The sequence below is a fragment of the Rhinolophus ferrumequinum genome, chromosome 21 (assembly GCF_004115265.2).
Source record: "Rhinolophus ferrumequinum isolate MPI-CBG mRhiFer1 chromosome 21, mRhiFer1_v1.p, whole genome shotgun sequence".
In the NCBI taxonomy this organism is placed as follows: domain Eukaryota; kingdom Metazoa; phylum Chordata; class Mammalia; order Chiroptera; family Rhinolophidae; genus Rhinolophus; species Rhinolophus ferrumequinum.
Genome location: NC_046304.1, coordinates 23,469,140 through 23,488,240, shown reverse-complemented (window position 1 = coordinate 23,488,240; position 19,101 = coordinate 23,469,140). Strand labels below are relative to the sequence as shown.

The 19,101-nt window shown below is 44.3% G+C and overlaps 2 protein-coding genes and 1 long non-coding RNA gene across 3 annotated transcripts; 1 reads left to right on the top strand and 2 right to left on the bottom strand.

The window, feature by feature from the left end:
* Positions 1 to 1,210: 1,210 nt before the first annotated feature.
* Positions 1,211 to 3,871, bottom strand: LOC117014059 (C-C motif chemokine 4). Its single transcript, XM_033091797.1, has 3 exons — positions 2,700 to 3,871; positions 2,108 to 2,222; positions 1,211 to 1,560 (listed from the first exon to the last, which is right to left on the bottom strand). Exons 1-3 carry the CDS (start codon positions 2,773 to 2,775, stop codon positions 1,473 to 1,475), a joined length of 279 nt encoding a protein of 92 aa, XP_032947688.1. The 5' UTR covers positions 2,776 to 3,871; the 3' UTR covers positions 1,211 to 1,472.
* Positions 3,872 to 9,110: 5,239 nt separating this feature from the next.
* Positions 9,111 to 11,538, top strand: LOC117014057 (C-C motif chemokine 3-like). The gene is made up of 3 exons (XM_033091795.1): positions 9,111 to 9,719; positions 10,407 to 10,521; positions 10,947 to 11,538. Exons 1-3 carry the CDS (start codon positions 9,644 to 9,646, stop codon positions 11,035 to 11,037), a joined length of 282 nt encoding a protein of 93 aa, XP_032947686.1. The 5' UTR covers positions 9,111 to 9,643; the 3' UTR covers positions 11,038 to 11,538.
* A 1,947-nt stretch (positions 11,539 to 13,485) lies between these two features.
* LOC117012840 (uncharacterized) lies at positions 13,486 to 17,834 on the bottom strand. Its single transcript, XR_004421235.1, has 3 exons — positions 17,741 to 17,834; positions 13,820 to 13,919; positions 13,486 to 13,611 (listed from the first exon to the last, which is right to left on the bottom strand). It is a non-coding gene; the product is annotated as an uncharacterized LOC117012840 (long non-coding RNA).
* Positions 17,835 to 19,101: the final 1,267 nt, after the last annotated feature.

Genomic DNA, 19,101 nt, shown 5'->3' with positions numbered 1-19,101 from the left:
GATAGAGTCCACCTACATGTGCAAATCATTTCACTTGGGAACAGCAATTTACCACCTGGGACATTTCTAAAACCCTTCAAGACCAATTCAATCATCCTAAAGCTCCCTCATATTATACATTCAACACATGCCTAGGAAGCACCTACTCTGCCTACAAGTACGTTGTTTTCCAGTTCAAGTAAAAACACGTATGACAAAGGGCTATTGCCTGATTTTAGGACTGATATGGCAAGTATTACATATATAATTACTGAGATAAAATTTGATACTCAATTAACCACCTTCATTAAAGAGAAGAAAACTATAAGACACAGAGACTGTAGCAGACAATTCATCATGGGATAATCCCTGGGTGCTAGGATTTGGCAGAAGAATTATTAGGGAGACGTGGCTTTAGGATACTCCCACAACACTCCAGAACCACTTCTGACATTTGTTCTTCTGTCTTCATGATAACGCCTCATGTTGCTTTGGGCTTTAGAGAGCTGATCCACCTCTATTGTAATCCGCGTGATGACATGGGGAAGATAGACACTATGTCTCTTTTAAGTGAAAAGCTAAGGCTCAGAGAGGAAGAGAAAATCTTCCAGATGTCAGGCCCTGTGATGGCTGCTTCACACATCACCTTAGAACAGCCCTTCAAAGTGGATGATATTAACTCCACTTTACTGGTGTGAAAACTTGAGGTCCAATGAGGCAAGATGCCTTTCCTAATGATACGCTGATAATAAGAGAGGGAGGCCCACTTTTCTGACTCTGAACTACCTCACCTTCCCTCTCTATTGTGTTGTTGCTGCTTATAACACTTCCCTGCAAGATGTTGAAATGATACCCTTAGCATCACAGCTATCCTTTGGGATCACCCTTTCATGGTGCTCTCCAAGCAGACCTCCAAGCCTCAGCAAGTCACATCAGCTCTGTGCCTGTGTTTCCTCCTCTGTGAAACTGGGTAAGAGTCCCTACTTTTAAGGGTGATAAAATACTTTTTGGAAGTATTAAGTGAGGTTCTGTCTTTAGAGCATTTAGCCCATCTGAAGTACTCAGGAAGTTCTCATTCTTACTGTTTGGAAACTGTAGTTTGTCTCTATATGTAGTTTGTCTAAATCATACTAGGCAATCTCTTCACTCCAAATCGTATTAAAAAACAATCAGCTGTCCACATTTTTTTTTAACTTTTATTATGAAAACACATGCAATCAACTGCATTATCCAAGTGCTAACAATAGCAGAGAAACAGTGATGGTGGACCATTCCCGTGGGGGACATGTGTCCTTTGGCAAAAAAACAAAAAACACATAAATAAAGGTAATACCACCAAATACAATAACACAGCACATAATAAAAATTAAATTAAGAGAAGGAACAGGGACTACAGAGAGGAGTTGTAAACACGGAGAGGGTACATCTCACTGAGAAGCGTCAGGCTCAGGTGACCTTCTCTGGATTTTTCCTGCCCCTGTGCTTGGATTGGCTCAGTTCAGTTCCAGGTCTTCCATGTACTCCTGGACCCAGGGTTCGCTGGGGTTGGCACAGATTTGTTTTCCCTTTTTGGTCTGGAATCTGTGGAACAGGAGTGATTAGATCCCATGGGACCTTCCCTGTGGTAGCTACTTCCCTCCGTTTGACTACGGTTCAAGTTGAACCCTCTAGTGGGTAAGAACACCCTTCCTGGGGTGGTACTAGAACGAGACTCCTTGTACCTTTCACCCTGGATTTAGCTCTGGTTGCCCACACAAGGAACCAATGAGTTTTACAATCAATATGCCTACCTCTCCCCATGATACCCTACCGCCCCTAGCAATAACTTTTTCATATGCTTTTCTAAGCACCGTTTAAGGAGTCAACCCATATTTCTTCTCCTTTCCCTTTCCCTGGTTTCCTGGCCTCTGGCTAACTTCCTCCCCAGAAACCCTTCATCTTCTCCCTAGGCTCCCCGCATCCCCCTCTAGGACCCAACGGGTAACCTCATGACCTCACTGGTTTCTGGGAGGGCTTCAGCCCTGAGACCTGCCTCCCTACTGTTTGATCCTCTCCAGCCCCAAACAGGCCCCTTTTCTAACCCTGCCCTCGCCCTTCCTCCCAGAGGAGCCCAGAGGTTGATACTTACACCACAGCTGGCTGGGAGCAGAGGCTGCTGGTCTCATAGTAATCCGTAACAAAGCTGCGAGGAAGCTTCCGCAGGGTGTAAGTGAAGCAGCATGCAGTGGGAGGGTCTGAACCCACTGGAAAGAAAAGCCGCGTGAGGTCAAAGCTCTACAAGGAGCCGCTCGTTCTGGCTTCTAGTTATAAATATTCTGTCGGCATCTCTGTGGAGATCCCCAACTATAGTCCCTGATATCTAATCCCACCTACCCAGAGTAGGAATCTAATTTTGAATACAAGATGCTAAAAGAAGGCAATGGAACTAGATTGGGTCTCAGAGCACACGTCTAACTCCATTCATTTTACAAGTGGATAAACCAAGGCACAGAGAAAGACAGGAACTTGCTTAAACTAGCCTACTGATTATATTTCACAAGAACACAGGAACCAGAATATTACTGAACATCTATTAGACTCTGCATTAAATAGCAGCTACGTAATCTTCCCAGTTCTCTTTTCTCCCATCCCCAGAAGCCACTGGTGGACCTTCCCATACAGTAAAGTGGGAGCTGCCTACACCATGGCTCTAGAAGTAGTAGCTGAAAGAACAAACTTACTTGGTGCTGAGAGTGCTGGGGAGCAGAAGGCAGCCACTAGCACAAGGAGAGAGAGGACAGTCACGCAGAGCTTCATGGTCTCGGCAGAGGAGAAGCTTTCCCGGAGCTGAGACTTCAGAACCAAAGAGCTTCAGAACCCGACTGTGTTCTGTGCTGACACTGAGATGTGATCCCTTCTTTATAGGAACGCTGAGGACTGGGACAGAGGTGGGGGCACAGGAGAGCAAGTGGAATTTCCAGGGTAGAAATGACGTCATGGTACCAATGAGGAAAGTGAAGCTAGCTGAGAGTGAGGAGCTCTGCACAGCTTCTCCTGTCCAGCACGATGTCATCACAGTGGAAAAAAGGAGGCAGAGAAGTGGTTTGAGCGCTAGAGGGAAGTGGTACACCAGAGGCAGTGTCTGAGACTGAGGAGAGAATTGTAAACCCCACAGGAAAGAGAAAATACTCACACCTGCTAGAAGGGGCTTGTTGATGACAGTCATGCTCCTCTGGGTGGTTGGCACCTCCAGACACTGGAGGCCCCCTTACAGTCTTTCCTGTCTTTACCATAAGCCTGGCCCCAAGAAGGAAGGAGGAACTGGACTCCATGTCCCATTCCTGGGCCTCCTTCTGCTGGCTTGAGTGACCGTAGGTCCCTGTATGTTGCCTTAGGCTGAAAGAAAGAGTCCAGCATTGCACGTGCAGAAGGACCCAGCAGGACAATTACCTCTGACTTACAGAACGTTTGCGATGTGCCAGGCAGTGGATGAGCTGCTTAGACACATAACAGGAAATCCTAACAAAACCCTGAGCAGTGGGGTGATTATTCCCCTGAGGCAAGAGGAACAGAAAGTAGAGGAGAGTTCACTGATCACCTCAAGACAACAATTCTAAGGGGCAGTGCGAAGATCTGAAGTGAGATTCTTCTGACTCTGACATCTATATTCTTTCTTCCTTGTTGTCACAAATATAGAATGTGACCACAGAGAGAGAAACTGCCGACCACTAGGGGTTATCCCTCACACAGCCATCTTCCTCGGGCTGAAGTCAGGAGGGGAGGAGTTCGGGTCAGTCTGTCCTAGAACAAGAAGGGAGCAGATGGGAAGAGAACTACAGGTTTCAGTTTGGCCACGTGGACCTCTACTAGAGAAGGAGAATAAAGTCAGTACAAATCAGTTTGGAAGACCCAGAATAAGAATGTTCCTCAAGTATAAAAATGGGGTTGGAGATACCTAACCGTGAGTTTGTCGATATTGGGGAGAAAATGTGTGCACATGTGAGTGTTTACAGCCCTCCACAGGGAATTCCTAGTGTTCACTGAAAGCCCTGCCTGGTTTGGCCGCTGCTGGTGACCTGAAGGTGAAGTGAAGGTGACTCGGTGAAGCTCACAAAGGCCAGGAAGCAGTAGTAAATGAATCTTTTTATAAACACTAACGTATTCAATCCTCTGAGGCAGGGACCATGTTGCCCCGAAAATAAGACCGAGCCGAACCATCAGCTCTAATGCGTCTTTTGGAGCAAAAATTAATATAAGACTCAGTCTTATATTATGTTAGATAACACTGGGTCTTATATAAATTTTTGTTCCAAAAGACGCACTAGAGCTGATGGTCCAGCTAGGTCTTATTTTTGGGAAAACACAGTATTACTATCCCCTTTCACATATGAGCAAAATGAAGCCCAGAGAGTTAAGTAATCTAAGGAAGAACACACAGCTAATAGATTTGGAAATGACACCAAGGGGGTCTGGTTCCAGAGTGTAAGTAAGTAAACCAATAAAGGAATATGGCCCACTATAAATTTATGTTGAAAGCTTAACAGCCAAAGTCTGTAATCATGATGTATTAGGTTGGTGCAAAGGTAACAGCAGTTTAAAATGTTAAAAATAACTGCAAAAGCTGCAATTACTTTTGCACCAACCTAATAAAATGTCTTTCAGATTTACATTTGGCATGTCTTTGAACAGTAGAATCCATGAATTTCTCTTTTCCTTGCAAAACTATGGGAATTAAATAGTGGTTTTCCTTATTTGTTCTAAATATTAATGTCTGTAGCTGTCATGGGGCGCACCCATGCTTAAAGTACTTCACTCTTCCCTGTGATTTTCAAGAAGGGAAAATTGTGCCTTCCAAGGTGACATCTCATTCCTGAAAAGCAGAAAGAAAAGCTGCACTTGTAAGGAATTACATGTAGTTCAGAGGGCTGAGTCTTGGTTTCCAGGAAGTTGGGATGTAGCAAGATCCATGGCCAAAGAGAAAAGCAGGGGCAAGGTCACAGAGGAGAAGCTTCCATTTCATGCTGGAAACAGTGCAGAGCATTAAAAGAATGTTCAAGAAAAAGAGATGGAGCCTGATGTGCAAAATCACTTTGGATGCTGTGTGATGATAGGACAGATGGAAGAGAGGCAAACTGGAAGAAAAACAGCTGATAGGAAACACAGCTGTCGTGGTCAGAAATGCTGAGGGCCTGAGCTAAGACAGTGGCAATGGGAACGGTGAGAAGCAGATACACCTCATTTCAAAACACAATAGATTGAAGACAGTAATGCCCTCCCTCCCTTTATCTGCGGGGGATACATTCAAAGATCGCCAGTGTATACCTAACACCTCACATAGTCCTGCACCATATATATCCTATGTTTTTTCCTATATGACATACACATCTTTTCACTTAAAGGAGGCACTTTACGGCTTCTCGTTGGCATATCCAAGCTTCCAGCATCACTGCCATGAAGCTTTGGCATCACCATTAGGTAGAATAAGTGTTACTTGAACACAAGCACTAGTGATACCAAGTCAATCTGATAACTGAGATGGCTACTTAGTGACTAAGTGGCAGGTAGTGTACATAGCGTGGATACACTGGACCAAGATATAATTCACGTCCCCGGTGAGATGGAGCAGGGCGGCGCAGAGTTTAAGACTTATGGATTGTTTATATCTGCATTTTCCAATTTATATTTTGGGACCATTGACTGCAGGGAACTGAAACCAAAGAAAGTGAAACCACCAGTAAGGTGGGAAAACTGTAGATGTAGGAGGTGAAGGGGAGGGACAAGCCAAGGGTGATCCAGCTTTCTGGCTTAGAAGCTGGGTAGGAGGGGATGCTTTTACTGAGTAGAGAATACAGAAGGGGGAACAGGGGAAAGAATCTAGTCCAATACCAAGATGTACATATTGACCTACTGCACACACACACACACACACACACACACACGGAAAGAATAAGAATTCAAGAAGGAAAAGCAAAGAGTAGGGGCTGCATGGAGACATTGTCTCTGGAGGATGCTAGAAAGAGGCCCCAAGGATATTGTTTCTACCCACATGAAAGGTGGGGCCAAGCCTGTGCTACCTCACCCTGGGCCACACCTGCAGAAACGAGGCGGAGACTGGGCCAAACGGGCATCGTCGTCAGTGAACCCATCCCTGGAGCCACTGTTGCCAAAAGGGGAGACTGAGACTCATGCTGGGGAAGTGGAACTGCGGGCCAGAAACTGAAAGGAAACCAATCCAGTGAAGAGGAGGCGAGCAGAGCAGGACAAGGCGGTGATGTTGCAGAACATGAATTGTTCAGCCAGAACCCCCTGTACTCACGGCTGGGACCCTCTGCTGGACGGAGGTGGGGCCTCAAAGAGGCTGGACTGAGCCTGACAGCAAGGACACAAATCGTGGCCCTCTGCGCGGACGGATCCACCATGTTGACTGCTGGCTATTTCTGTCACCACCGCCTGAGAGATCTTTGCTGATCCCCAGAGATCCTGACCTTGACACCACAGTTTTCTGATCTTTACCTTCCTGTTCATCTTCCAGCTCTATTATGGGACTTGGGCATAGCACATCCTGCTGGTCAAATCACTGATTTGTTCATTCACTCACCAAATATTATTAAGCTCCACTACGTGTCAGGCATTGCGGTTATGACTGGACAGTCTTTGCTAAATAACGCACACAGTGAAATACAAACCTGACCAATGCTATCTGTGTGATAGAGTCCACCTATATGTGCAAATCATTTCACCTGGGAACAGGAATTTACCACCTGGGACATTTCTAAAACCCTTCAAGACCAATTCAATCATCCTAAAGCTCCCTCATATTATACATTCAACACATGCCTAGGAAGCACCTACTCTGCCTACAAGTATGTTGTTTTCCAGTTCAATAAAAACACGTATGACAAAGGGCTATTTCCTGACTTTAGGATGGATATAGAAAATCTTACATGTATAATAACTGAGATAAAATTTTATATTCATTAAAAAGAACAAAATTATAATAAATAGATACCATATCAGAAAATTCATCCTGTTATTATCATCAGGTGCTAGGATTTGGTAAAAGCCACCAACTAGACATAGTATGAATTTGGTTTAAAGTCAATAGGACGTGGTCTAAATTTTTTGAAGAGAAAATGCCATAAGTAACTCACTACAACACAATGTGGTAAGTGCTGTACTCATGGAGGTAGCTAATAAGGTCCATTATTAGAAAGTGATTGATTTCAGCAGTTTCCATTTCCTTTTTCTTGCCCTCCCCAACCCATAGAAGCCAGCTGTCAGAAACTGAGTCACGAGTATGACAGGGGTTTCCCTCAAGAAGTAATTGAGGGAATGCAATTCAGGGTATCAGTCGAGGGCTGGGGTGGAGGAGGTGGGTGAGGTGGAGGCATTGTTTGTGATCTAGAGTTTCCAGTGAAACAAGTGATTCCTTATTTGGAATTGACAGTAACAAAGCAAGACACATGCATGTTAAAGCCTCAGAGAAACCTGCCATTGCCCCTGATCTTGTCTTTGCTTTCCATCCCTCACAACCAGCATTAGCCATCATAGGGATGGGACAGAAACACAGCCCATGTGTTTTAAGAGAAGTAACTCTACAGATACAGGAAGGACAGAATTGCAATCGTGTGGTCTCACTGTGCTTATGTCTTGTTTCCTCCATTGGTCTAACCCCTTTTGGGGCTAGTGAAAGCCCTCCTGGTTTGGCCCCCCTTTAGCTTCACCATCCGTATTTGCTCCACCACCCTGCAGCTGCACTGAACGGCTCACTCCTCCTTCTGAGCCAGCAATATTCACACCTCTGATTCTGTATCCACTGGCCCTCCACTCCCACCCCATCTGTGTATGTTCAACTCCTGTGTAACTTTCAAGACCCAGCCAAAGTTACAACCCTTCCATGAAGCCTTCCTCAACCCTCCTGAGGGAGGTCATTGCTCCCTCCTCCTGGCGTTCTGAGCTTTCATTTCTTTTTCTCCTGAAATCAGCACTTTCTAAGTGCTGTGGTTACCTGTTTATATTCTTTACCTGCCCGTAGTAGACCAGGGGCATCTAGAGGACAAAGACCGTTAAAAAGAACTAAATGTGATTTATGCTCATTAATTATGGAACAATAAAATAATAAAGAATGGAAAAAGGAAAAGAAACATATGGATCTGACTAAGAAAGTAGACCCTTTCACACCACTGAAATTATGAATTCAAAAGAGTAAGAAATGGCTTTGAATTTGGCATTATTTATGCAAATATCATACAGGGTCCTTAAAACAGCTCAGAAAAATGGGAATCAAGACTTCATTTTAGCAAAGACCATTGGAGAGAAACTTTAGTTTATTTCTCAAAAATTTCTTTCACATTAAAATTAAACAATTGACAACAACCTGCTTTCCAACCAATGTTGCTGTAAACGTTTTAAAACAAACTGTGTTTGTAAATTTGTGGGCTGACAAGAAAGGTAATACACTCTCACTTTAAAGAAATGAGAAAACTCCAGAAAAAGTGGAAAACAAGAAAATTAATCACTCATAGATCTACCACACCTATGTAAGTACTATTGATGCTTTGGGGCATTTATTTCCAATGCTTTTTATTTTTTTCAGGCCTAGCATTTACATACACAGAAAAATATATATATATATATATATGAATATATATATATACACACACACACATATATATGGTTACAATATTTGTCATATATGTGTGTATACATATATACACATATATATTTGCACAGTTCATCTTATACAATTTGTACAATTTTTCATCTTACATTTTTACAACTGATGTTTTGATTATATTTAGCTACTTCAGTTTAAATGCCTAATAATAAGCAAGCCAGTGCACATACCATAATTTACTTCATCATTCCCTGATAGAGGAAAATGTAGGTTTCCTAATTTTAGAGCTAAAGTGATGCTGGGTTATATTTGAAGGTGCCTCCATATTTGGGTTTGTTCCTTTAGAACTCTTTCCTAGAAATGTGCCCTTTAGATTAACGGGTATAAATATTTTTAGGCTCCTGACATATTAACACCCACATCAAATGCATCTTTCTGATCCTCAACTGGTGTTTAACCCAGTGACTATTTGAGGAAGGGACAAATGACAGAACTGTGACCTTATGCTGCCTGGTCCTCTAGCAGGGATTCTTTAATTCAGCTTCTTCTCCAAGAAAGGCTGTGGCATCATTTCATGTACCAACCCCCCCCCCCCCCCCCGTGTGGTGAGAGCCGCTGAGGAAGCACAGAAGTTTCAGCTCTGTGGAAAGGACAGGGCTGGAGAGTTCACGTATAGATCAGTTTCTATGGAAGGGACCAGCTAAGAATAGCCCTGGGGCGACACACACTCTTCTCGCGTCCTCTTCTGGGGGAAACAATTTCCTCACAAGAAACCAGAACAACTCATGAGTTGTGGGCTGAAATTTATAGCTCATAGAAGCTATTCTTAGATATCCTGAACTCCTGTGGTCTCCTGGGACCCTGAGTTGCACAACACTCAGCGTGACAACACTGCTATGCTTAAAAATTTCCCTCTTCACCCCCAGATTCCATTTCCCCATCGGCGGGGCTGCCTATAAAGGGCAGAGGAGATGGCTGTGCACTCCAGAAGGACGCAGCCAGCAGTGAGTGCCCACTCCCAGCTCTGTTCTCCTGCTACTCGAGCCCACGCTCCATCTGCTCAGCAGCATGAAGGTTCCCGGGGCTGCCCTTGCCGTCCTTCTCTGCACCACGACCCTGTGCAGCCAGGTCTTCTCTGTACCATGTGAGTCTATTGTTGCAGTTGGTGTCCCCACTCTCGGGCCACGGTCAGACCACATCTATCTTTTCTTGTGGTCTTGAGAGCCCCCAAGACAAAATAGAGACCTTCTTAAAGGGTTACAAAACAGCTTTGCTTTTTCCGCCAGGCTTTTATTCTCATCTTATAAGGGGTTCTTAACTAGCCTAGTCCCAGTATCTGGGTAGAGTAGGAGAATAACAGTGCCATTTTATAGGTGGCAAAATAGGGACCTAAGGAAATGAGTTTGCAAGAGGCAGAATCCAAGTCTGGTTATTTTCCACTGGTGTCATTCTTCCACTAATTTACTCTAAGTCCCCCCAAGAGCTCTGTCCCTTGGATATCTTAGGAGAGACGTCCAAGTTTCTCTTTTGCTGGGGTATGGCTTCTTGAACCAGACAAAATTTCCTGAAGGGAGATGAGATAAGAGAACAGTCTGCTTGGATGTCTGGCTCACTAAGAGAAAGACAGCACCCATAAAAAAGAGTCCAAGAGAAAGAAGGACACAGACAGAAACAAGGACAGAGATAGGGATATTTCTAGGCAAAAATGCCCAATGACTTCTAGTGACCTTGTCTCCCAGCCGACGCCCTGAACACTCATTCTCCCAGGGATTAGATCTCAGATCTTACCTGTTCTTCTTGACTCGGGCTCATTCTGTCCCTTCCTCTACAGATGCTGCTGACACCCCGACCGCCTGCTGCTTCTCCTATAGCGCCAAGCAGTTGCCACGCAAATTCATAGCCAGCTATTATGAGACCAGCAGCCAGTGCTCCAAGCCCGGTGTCATGTAAGTGTCAATCTTCCCGCCCACCTCCAGGGAGATAGAGAGGGTGTGGGGTAGAGGCAGGGACCAAGGGCACAGATGGGCCAGGGGTGCCATCCTGGAAAGGCCCCATCCTCCAAGACGTCCTATCGGGTATGCAGGACCCAGGTCTCTGAGGTGTGACCTGATCTGGGCAGGGGCTTGCAGAGCCAAGGAGGGCTGGCCCAGCGCAGAGGGAAGGGAGGGGAAGAAGGAGAAGGCAGCAGGATCCTCTGAGGGGCCCCCCCGAGTCAGTGAGAGCAACTGTCTGCATTGAGATAGGCAGAGGATCCCTGAGAGAGTGGGCTGGCCCTGGGATGTCTGGGGCAGAGAAGGATGGAGGGGTCATGGAGGGCCCAGGGTTCCCCTGCTGCATTCCTCAGGGTGTAAGCCTTCCACCTTCTCCACAGATTCCAAACCAAAAAACAGCGGCAGGTCTGTGCCGACCCCAGCGAGGCCTGGGTCCAGGAATACATCACTGGCCTGAAGCCAAATGCCTGAGTTGCCTGGACACTTTGAGGAACCCAGTGACCTTGGTGGGCCAATGGAGAGCAGGGGCCTGAGTCTTGGCAACACCACTATAACCTCTACAGCTACCTCTCTTGTGGGCTTGTTGCCAAACGCCCATACTCTGGGATTCTTCCTAACTTAAAATTTAATTTATTTATATTATTTAATTTTCGTAATTTATTTTAAATGTCACACTGTGTTTGGGACTGTTTGCTCGAAGAGGTCTCAGGATTCCTTTTCCACCATCCCTCCCCTTCTCCTTCACTTGCACTGTGATTGGTGGTAATTGAGTGACTGTCATAAGCTTGTTCTAGGCAGAGGTGATGCCAAAGCTACCAGACTGAGAAATACGTATTGAATGTTTCTGTTCGGTGCTGTGTTCAGCTCAGAGAAATAATAAAGATGCTATTTTAAAAAAGTAAACTGGCATTGAGTTTGGTTTTGTTTATCTAGCAAATCAGAATCACTAGTTGACATGAAAGACAGTTTGGGGGATATAATCAATAACATTGTAAAGATTTTGGTAGGGTGTCAGATGGGCACTTGTCTTATGAGGGAGACCACTTCATGGACGGTGTAGATGCCTGACCACTGCACTGTACCCCTGAAGCTGAAGCTGAATAATATAGAATGTCAACTGTGATGTAATATATATATATATGTTATATATAAAATATATATATATATATACATATATGATCACAGGACATGGAGTACGGCAAGGGAATAGAATCAATGGAATTGTAACAACTATATACGCTGTCACAGGGGTAGTAGATTGGGGGAGGGGTTATCACTTTGTGAGAGATATAAATATCTAACTATTACAGTGTTTTGTATACTTGAAACTAACTATAAAACAAAATAGAAGCACTGGTTGAAAGAAATAAGAGGCAAAGAATAGGAAGATGTGAAATGGAGAGAAATTGGGAGAAATGGAAGGGAGGCCACCACAGAGATACTCTGCTTTACACTAGAGCCACATTTCCGGAACATTGAAATTATGAATATTTTTAATCAAATCATGATGTACATGCTCTAGGAAAATTCACTACTAGAATGGATAACATTGAGAACCATACTTGTAGTATATATTTATGATAAATCAAGCTTTCTTAATAACAATTACTAACATATTGACACTTACTCTAAGCTGAGTGCTTTTTATGCAGTGGCCACTTGATCCTCACACTGAAACAGTATAGCTTAAGTACTATTAATATCCTCATTTGACAGAAGAGTAAACTGGGGCTAGGGCTCAGAGAGGTTAAGTAACTTAGCCAAGATCACACAGCAAGTAAATGATACAATTAAGTTCTAGACTTTGATGTAACTATACGTTATGCTCTTAACTGCTAGCCCAGTTATTTCCCAAAATGAAATCCACCTACACACAAATCACAAGTAATGATCAGAATTTAGATGTGAACCTGAAACTGATATTTGTACCAAGCTTATCAGATTTTCCACATACATGTTAACAGCTAACAACTACTGAAAGAGTCAATAGGATTTACCATTCTTTTCTAAATGTGGTGCATATTTGCATATGGTAACAGGTGTATTGTAAATTATTTTCCTTTTAGAAAATAAATTAGAATCCAGGCTCTACAAAATAAATGGCTAATGTTCAAGGGAAAGACAACCAGCCTACATGTGGAATAGGATTATATTTACAGGTTTACTGAGAAAGCTGTTATTTATTAGACAGATTGCCTGTGTTACAGTTTAACTACAAGAAATGCACGCTGGGCTAGAGTCCTTTTTGCCAAAGGAGAAATTCAAAAGACTTGTGTGAAAAAGCAAACATGCGTAACTTTTTATAAGCCATGATTATTTCATTTTGATTAAATTAATCTAATTTTTATATCCAAATTTAGTTGAGAATTGTAGTGATCAAACTCTTTAGAGTATAATCAAACACTCCTAGTGAACAAACATTAAGATGCCCACACGATTTGGCCTAGGTATCATTTGCCCTGATTCCATTTCTAGGAATCTATTTTGTAGCAACAATGCCAAAGAACAGGAATATATAGGCACAAGGATATTCTTCACAGCATGATTTTTAAATGGCAAACAAATGGAAATGACCATCAATAAAAGATTAAATCATAGAGGATTAAGCTGCCCACCAATGGAATATTCCGCAGTCAGTACAAATGTTAACACATCTATATCTATGGAAAGTGTCCATAATATTATGTGCAAAAGGTATATCTATTTACATCTAGTATATACATATATACTCTGCATGTATGCTACAGAACTATATGTATAAAATATTATTTTTGTTATTTTTAAAGCCACATACACATACATATTTGCAAAGGTAAATATTTGGAAAGATACATATCAAATAGCTAACTGCGGTTTCTTAGAGCAAATGGTATTAATATATATATTTTTAATGGGTACTTATCCTTTTTATTTCCTGCTCTTCTTTTTCATTTGACTTATTTTTTCAGTGAGTATGTATTGTATTGCTTACCTCTCAGGTCTTATCTTACCTTATCTCTGGATGGGTGATATTCCACCCGTCGGAACCATTTTCTGATTGGGATTCTGAGTTGACAGAAAGAAGACAGAGTTCAGCTTGGCTGGTCTTGAAGCCATAGTGGCTTTTATATAATGAGGGCAATGCAACAAACAAGTCCTTTTGCCCAAGGCTTTCATATCTCAAACACGCACACACAAATCTCCTCCCTGGCAACATTTTGTATTCCCCTTCCATTAGGAATGCCCCATTCCCTACCACCATTACCTTCCACACCTGTGATACGTGAGGGCACTGTCAGAATGGGAGGAATAGCCTTTGTCTCCAAAGCAGCAGTGAGGGTAACCCCATTTCTTCTCTGTTGGCTTCCAATATCCTGGGAAAAACAAAACCTGCTCATTTACATTCACCTGTTTCCAAAGGTCCAGCAAACCCAAAACAACTGAGAAGCTTAACCAGCTCAACTCCCCAAGTACAAGTGTTGTGAACAGAGTAATGGAACAAAGACCCCTCTGAGGGAAAAGGGAGAATGGGGGTCGCATTGTTAACCAGTGTATATGGCCTTCCAGAGTCTGAGACATGACTGAGATCCTGGTCAGCCTCTCTGGTTGGCGCCCCTGGAGACTGTCCTCTGTGGACACATGTGTGTGCTGGGCAAGAGCCCTTTTCGGGGGGCTGTCTACCTCCTGTCCATGTGAGCTAGGAGCCTGGGGTTTGCCTTAGGTGTTGAGCAATCAATGGCCATTTGGGTCTTGTGGCTTCCTTGGCAATGAGAAGCCTTCTAATAATAGCAGGCTTCTGATCTTTGCTTCTGATCAGTTCCCTGGGCTAGACAACCAGAAGCAGAGCACGTGTCCAGTCCTACATCTTGCATTTTAACTGGGGTTGGGAATGTGCGCTTCCTAGCACAGGCCTCAATGCTACAGTCACCCCAACATCCCCACCTCCTAGCCCTCTGGGGAGAGACCGCTGCCTCCATTTTGGCCCCTGCAGAGGTGGGACAATGTGGGGAAGTGATAAATATTTGAGCCCAATAAAAAGCCATTTCTCCCAGCACTTTCACAAGGAGCTGATTGTCCACTTTATGTAAGAAAGACAAATATTTCATAGGAGAGGGTGGGGAGGGGGTGTTAGGACCACAGTCGGACCCCAGGCTTCTCTCCTATTAAGTCTCACACCTTCCTGCCTCTGCTCGCACTAACGTTAGCTTGGAGTAAACATTTCTGCATTTGCAGCCCTTCTAGATTCCAGATTACTGGTGACAGTTGACAAGTTGGAAAGGCTTTTCTTAGCAAAGCCGGTTTTGTTCCTTTTCTGGTTTCAGATGAGCCCATTTCAAAGCAGTCTAAACTCTTTCTTAAGGAGCTTACTCATGGATGCAAGAAGTAGCTGTTATATTCCGACATTCAGAATCTTACCTATCAAATTCCTCAATGTTGCAGCCTTAGTATTTGGCACAGGACCTTAACACCGACACCCGACAGACCGCAGTTCATCCAACAGTGGCAATACCACAGAAGAGCAGTTCTCAAAAGGTGGTGCCCAGACCACAGCAAGAGCAACACCTGGGAACTCATTAGAAATGCAAATTCCAAGCCCTCCTCCCCTCTTTAGAAGGTGTGGCAGAACCACTTGTGTTTTAACCAACCTCCAGGTAATTACCATGCACACCAAACTTTAAAAACCCCTTCCATTTAATAAGGTCCTCACCAAATTCCCTCCTACTTTTTCAGTTCCACCAATCCCACACTTCAGTCAGGGGCTGTTGCTTTTAACAGACCCTGTATCTCTGCACAGATACAGGACGCTGTATTTCTCAGGATGCTGGTAGTTTCAAGGAGGAAAACAAGCAAACAAACAAACCTAACTCAAAGAGGCTTGACTAAATGATACTTGTCGCTGCAAGACGGAAGGGTACATGGTGGCTCTTGCTCCAGGCAAGGCTGGATGAGGCAGGCAGCCCTGTGATACCCCCACACATCCTAGTTTCTTCTCTTTCTGATCCCCCTCCCATGTGAGAGTCCCAGGATGGTTGCCAGTACCTTTCAGTGTTACATGAATCCTTGTTCATTTTCTTCAGGGAAGAGAGGGACTGTGTTCCCTTTGAGAAAAAAATCACTAGGTTCTTTTAGATTTGACAGACTTAGGTCAGAAACCCAATTCATAACCAATTGCTGTAGCTATGCGGACAGGTTTCATTGACTTGCTTAAGCTAATTAAAGCACATTCCTGGATTGTGGGTTGGATGAATTTCACATAAAGTCTGAAAATTATGGGGAAGAGTGGCTTCCCAAAGGAACTATGGGTTTCTGGCATCAGGAAGGAATGTAGAATAAATGCTGGTCAGGAAAAACATGTGTTCATTATACTGTGTTTGTCTTTTTCTTGTGGATTTCTTTTTCTTGCTATAAGGGCACTGACACTTTGTATGTGATGGACATTTCTTCTCCTTTGCTCTCTAGATTAGAAACAATCTTCCACCCTCCTGAATTACTTTATTTTTAAGGAGGTGCTGACTTGTGTAATTCCTGTTGCCCTATAAATGACTCTTGCCCAAATCTGAGGTTAAAAAGACATTAAGCTCCTTGTGGTGCCAAAGTAACCACCAGAAAATGAAACTACATGTCTGCTCCAGGACATATTCAGTAGGGTGGAACTGGGCCTGCCACAAGCACCGCCCACCTTGCTTCATATCAGTAGAAGACAGGGGACAGGGAAAATAAAAGAACTCTCAGACTAATGAGTCATCATTACTGAAATTGCCAGTATTGAAGAAGAGAGAGAAGTCCTTTAATATTAGATGGCCAAAGGGGTAGATGACAGGGGACACCTCCTACTTGCTTTGCTGCTTCTATTTTCCTTCTTTCTGGGGAACAGCATCCACAAAGATTATTATTTGGAATGGACCACGTCTGCAAACACTGGGTGGGTCCTGATGAAAATAAGCCAACTTGCGTCGGGGTTTTTTAAATTTATCATTATAACCTAAGCATTTCCCACGTCATTACATGGTTTGTAAAGGCTCCCTACGAGCCAACCCACTGATGCCATAATTTTCTTTGCCATTTCGTATTGTAGATGATTTCAATTGAATCCACTTTTAAATTGCTATCAATGTGCAGGGGACCAAATATTCTTATGCCTACACATTTTCTTTCCTATTTAAAGTTACTTACATAGGAAATAGATTCCTAAACATGGGTTATCTTGGTCAAAGGCTAAGATCATCTCAAGGTTCCTCAGACACATTAGTTCCTACATCTAACACATCTTTATGCGCTTTGCTTTGTGCCTATGGGGGCCCTTGATGAATCTTGAATGATAGGGTGTTTGAAAGGCTGCCTGCGCTCTCGTGGCTCCTGAAGCCCAGGCTTTGCTCACACAGCTCTTTCCACCTGGGTGTAGTTTGAGTTGGGTTGACATGAGTCAGGACTCACATGTCATCGTTCCGTATGTAACAACGACACAGTTAGAACAGCTGTGGAATAACAGATGTTTCTGTTCTGCTGGGGGAAACTATGACTAGCGAGCTTGAGTAAGAAGCAACCAGCTAAGTGTTGTCCCAGGTGACACCAACTTCTCACCTCCTCTCATTGTGGAAACCACTTCCCCATTAATAGCCCCAGTCAACTGAGTACTTGGAACTTTTCTTGCAAATACCATGAGCCCTGTGGTTACCCAAGACCCCTCTTGCATGTAGAAGTCAACAAGCACCCCTATGCTTAAAAATTCCCTTATCATCGCCCTGTTTCCATCTCCCCACGGTCCAGGGCTTCCCTGTTAAGAGCAGGGGACACAGCTTGGACCCCAGAAGGAGGCTGGCTTTAGCGAGTTTTGCGCCCTCACTGTGCTCCTCACCATGTCCCTCGGTTCCCAGGCCTCGTCTCATGGGTGTCTTCCCACTGCCATTTGCTGTTGTCCCCCCTCTTTGGCTAAAGTCAGATCATATCACCAAAGTCCAGAGGCATTCAAGTGAAATTGAGAACTTCCCGAGGGGTTTTCAAAACTCCCTGGGCTATATGTTCAGGGGGCTTCTTTTTCCACAGGAGCTTGACCTTTTTACTCTATGTACCGGGAAGGCTGGGTAGGGGCCTGTTCTATTTGGGGGATGGGAAAATTGAGTGGGTTTTCAGCAAGAGACAGAATCCACTTTCACTTGCTTCCCAGGGATCAGCTGAGAAATACACGTAAACTCACGTCAGTGCCACCTTATAGGTGATTTTTCAGAGACAGCCTCTTGCTGGAAAAATCTCTTCTTAGACCAGATTCAGTTTCCCAAATAGAACTGGAACAAGAGGCAGACGGTTCAATTAGCTGCATTCCCTGCAGAAAGAGATAGAGACCAAAACTAAGATTAAGCAGAAATAAGAGATAGAGGAAGCAGTCCAAGATGGTGACATAAAAAGATCCTGAATCTACCTCCTCCCGCAGACACATCAGATCTACAACTACATGTGGAACAATGTCCCCTGAAGAAGGCCTGAAAAATAGCTGAGCAGCTGTTCACATCAGCAAATGAGAAAAGGGCCACACTGAGGAGGGTAGGAGAGGCTGAGACGCGGTTCCACCATCGGGAGGGAGCTCACAAACCCAGAGCTTCTCCCTGAGGCGTGAAGGGTTCATGTCTCACATCAGGCACCCAGCTTTTAAGACCTGCACCTGAGAGACAAGCTCCCCAAACATCTGGCTTTAAAAACCAACGGGCTGCATCCAAGAGACCCAAAGGCCTTGGGTCTGTGAGGCGCCGGAAAGCACGCAGACTCACTCACCCCAGGCCCTAGAGCAGAAGCAGCCTTCTGAAAAGAGCCCAGATTTTACATCAAAGAGATTCATCTGCTCATCTTAGAGCACTGGCCTGAGGGGCTGGGCCTGCTGGGATACTCTCGTTGGGACAGAGACACTGGTGGGTGCCATTTTCACACCCTCCCTCTGCCTTACTAAAGCTGGCAGGTGACGTTTTTGTTTTTTGGGTTTTTTTCTCTCTTTTTTTTTATTTCTATTCTAGACTTTTTTTCTCTCAGCAGGTGCCATCTTTACCCTCCAGCTGGCGGGCACCATCTTTACTCTCTCCCTCTGCCACGCTCCACAGCACAAGTATCTCCCAGAGGAGCACTTTTACTAGCATGTGTGCCCAGGACTTTTGCAGCTGTCACCCAGGGGCTGCCCCTTAAACACCTGGCTCTAGTGGCCAGGGGAGTGGAAGGGGCTTGAGGTTTTCAGTCCCACGGGACTGTAACAATCAGAGACTGTAATAATGGGGACAGCTGCTACCACTCCCAGGGCACCGCACAAACAGCAGACTGAAATACACTCAAGTCTCTCTATGAAAGAGGCCCATTTGCCTACCATGATGCTTTAGCGTGAAGGGCAGGCTTCAGGTCTGGCACACATCTAGAAGCTACAGGTCCTCTCAGGGAATGTAGGCCACCTTTGCACTCTCCCTCTACCTTGCTACATCTTGCTGATTATCTCCCAGGAAGGAGCTTATACACTCATCTGGAGCCCCAATTTCTGTGACTATCACCCCCTGGGGCACCTCCAGATCACCTGGTCTGGTA

Excerpts from the sequence above, each read along its gene's own strand:
- LOC117014057 (XM_033091795.1), top strand. The coding sequence starts at position 9,644 with ATGAAGGTTCCCGGGGCTGCCCTTGCCGTCCTTCTCTGCACCACGACC. Across the intron at positions 9,720-10,406 it reads CCAGGTCTTCTCTGTACCAT|ATGCTGCTGACACCCCGACC; the intron begins GTGAGTCTATTG and ends CTTCCTCTACAG. Across the intron at positions 10,522-10,946 it reads TGCTCCAAGCCCGGTGTCAT|ATTCCAAACCAAAAAACAGC; the intron begins GTAAGTGTCAAT and ends CCTTCTCCACAG.
- LOC117014059 (XM_033091797.1), bottom strand. The coding sequence starts at position 2,775 with ATGAAGCTCTGCGTGACTGTCCTCTCTCTCCTTGTGCTAGTGGCTGCC. Across the intron at positions 2,223-2,699 it reads CCCAGCACTCTCAGCACCAA|TGGGTTCAGACCCTCCCACT; the intron begins GTAAGTTTGTTC and ends TTTTCTTTCCAG. Across the intron at positions 1,561-2,107 it reads TGCTCCCAGCCAGCTGTGGT|ATTCCAGACCAAAAAGGGAA; the intron begins GTAAGTATCAAC and ends CCTGTTCCACAG.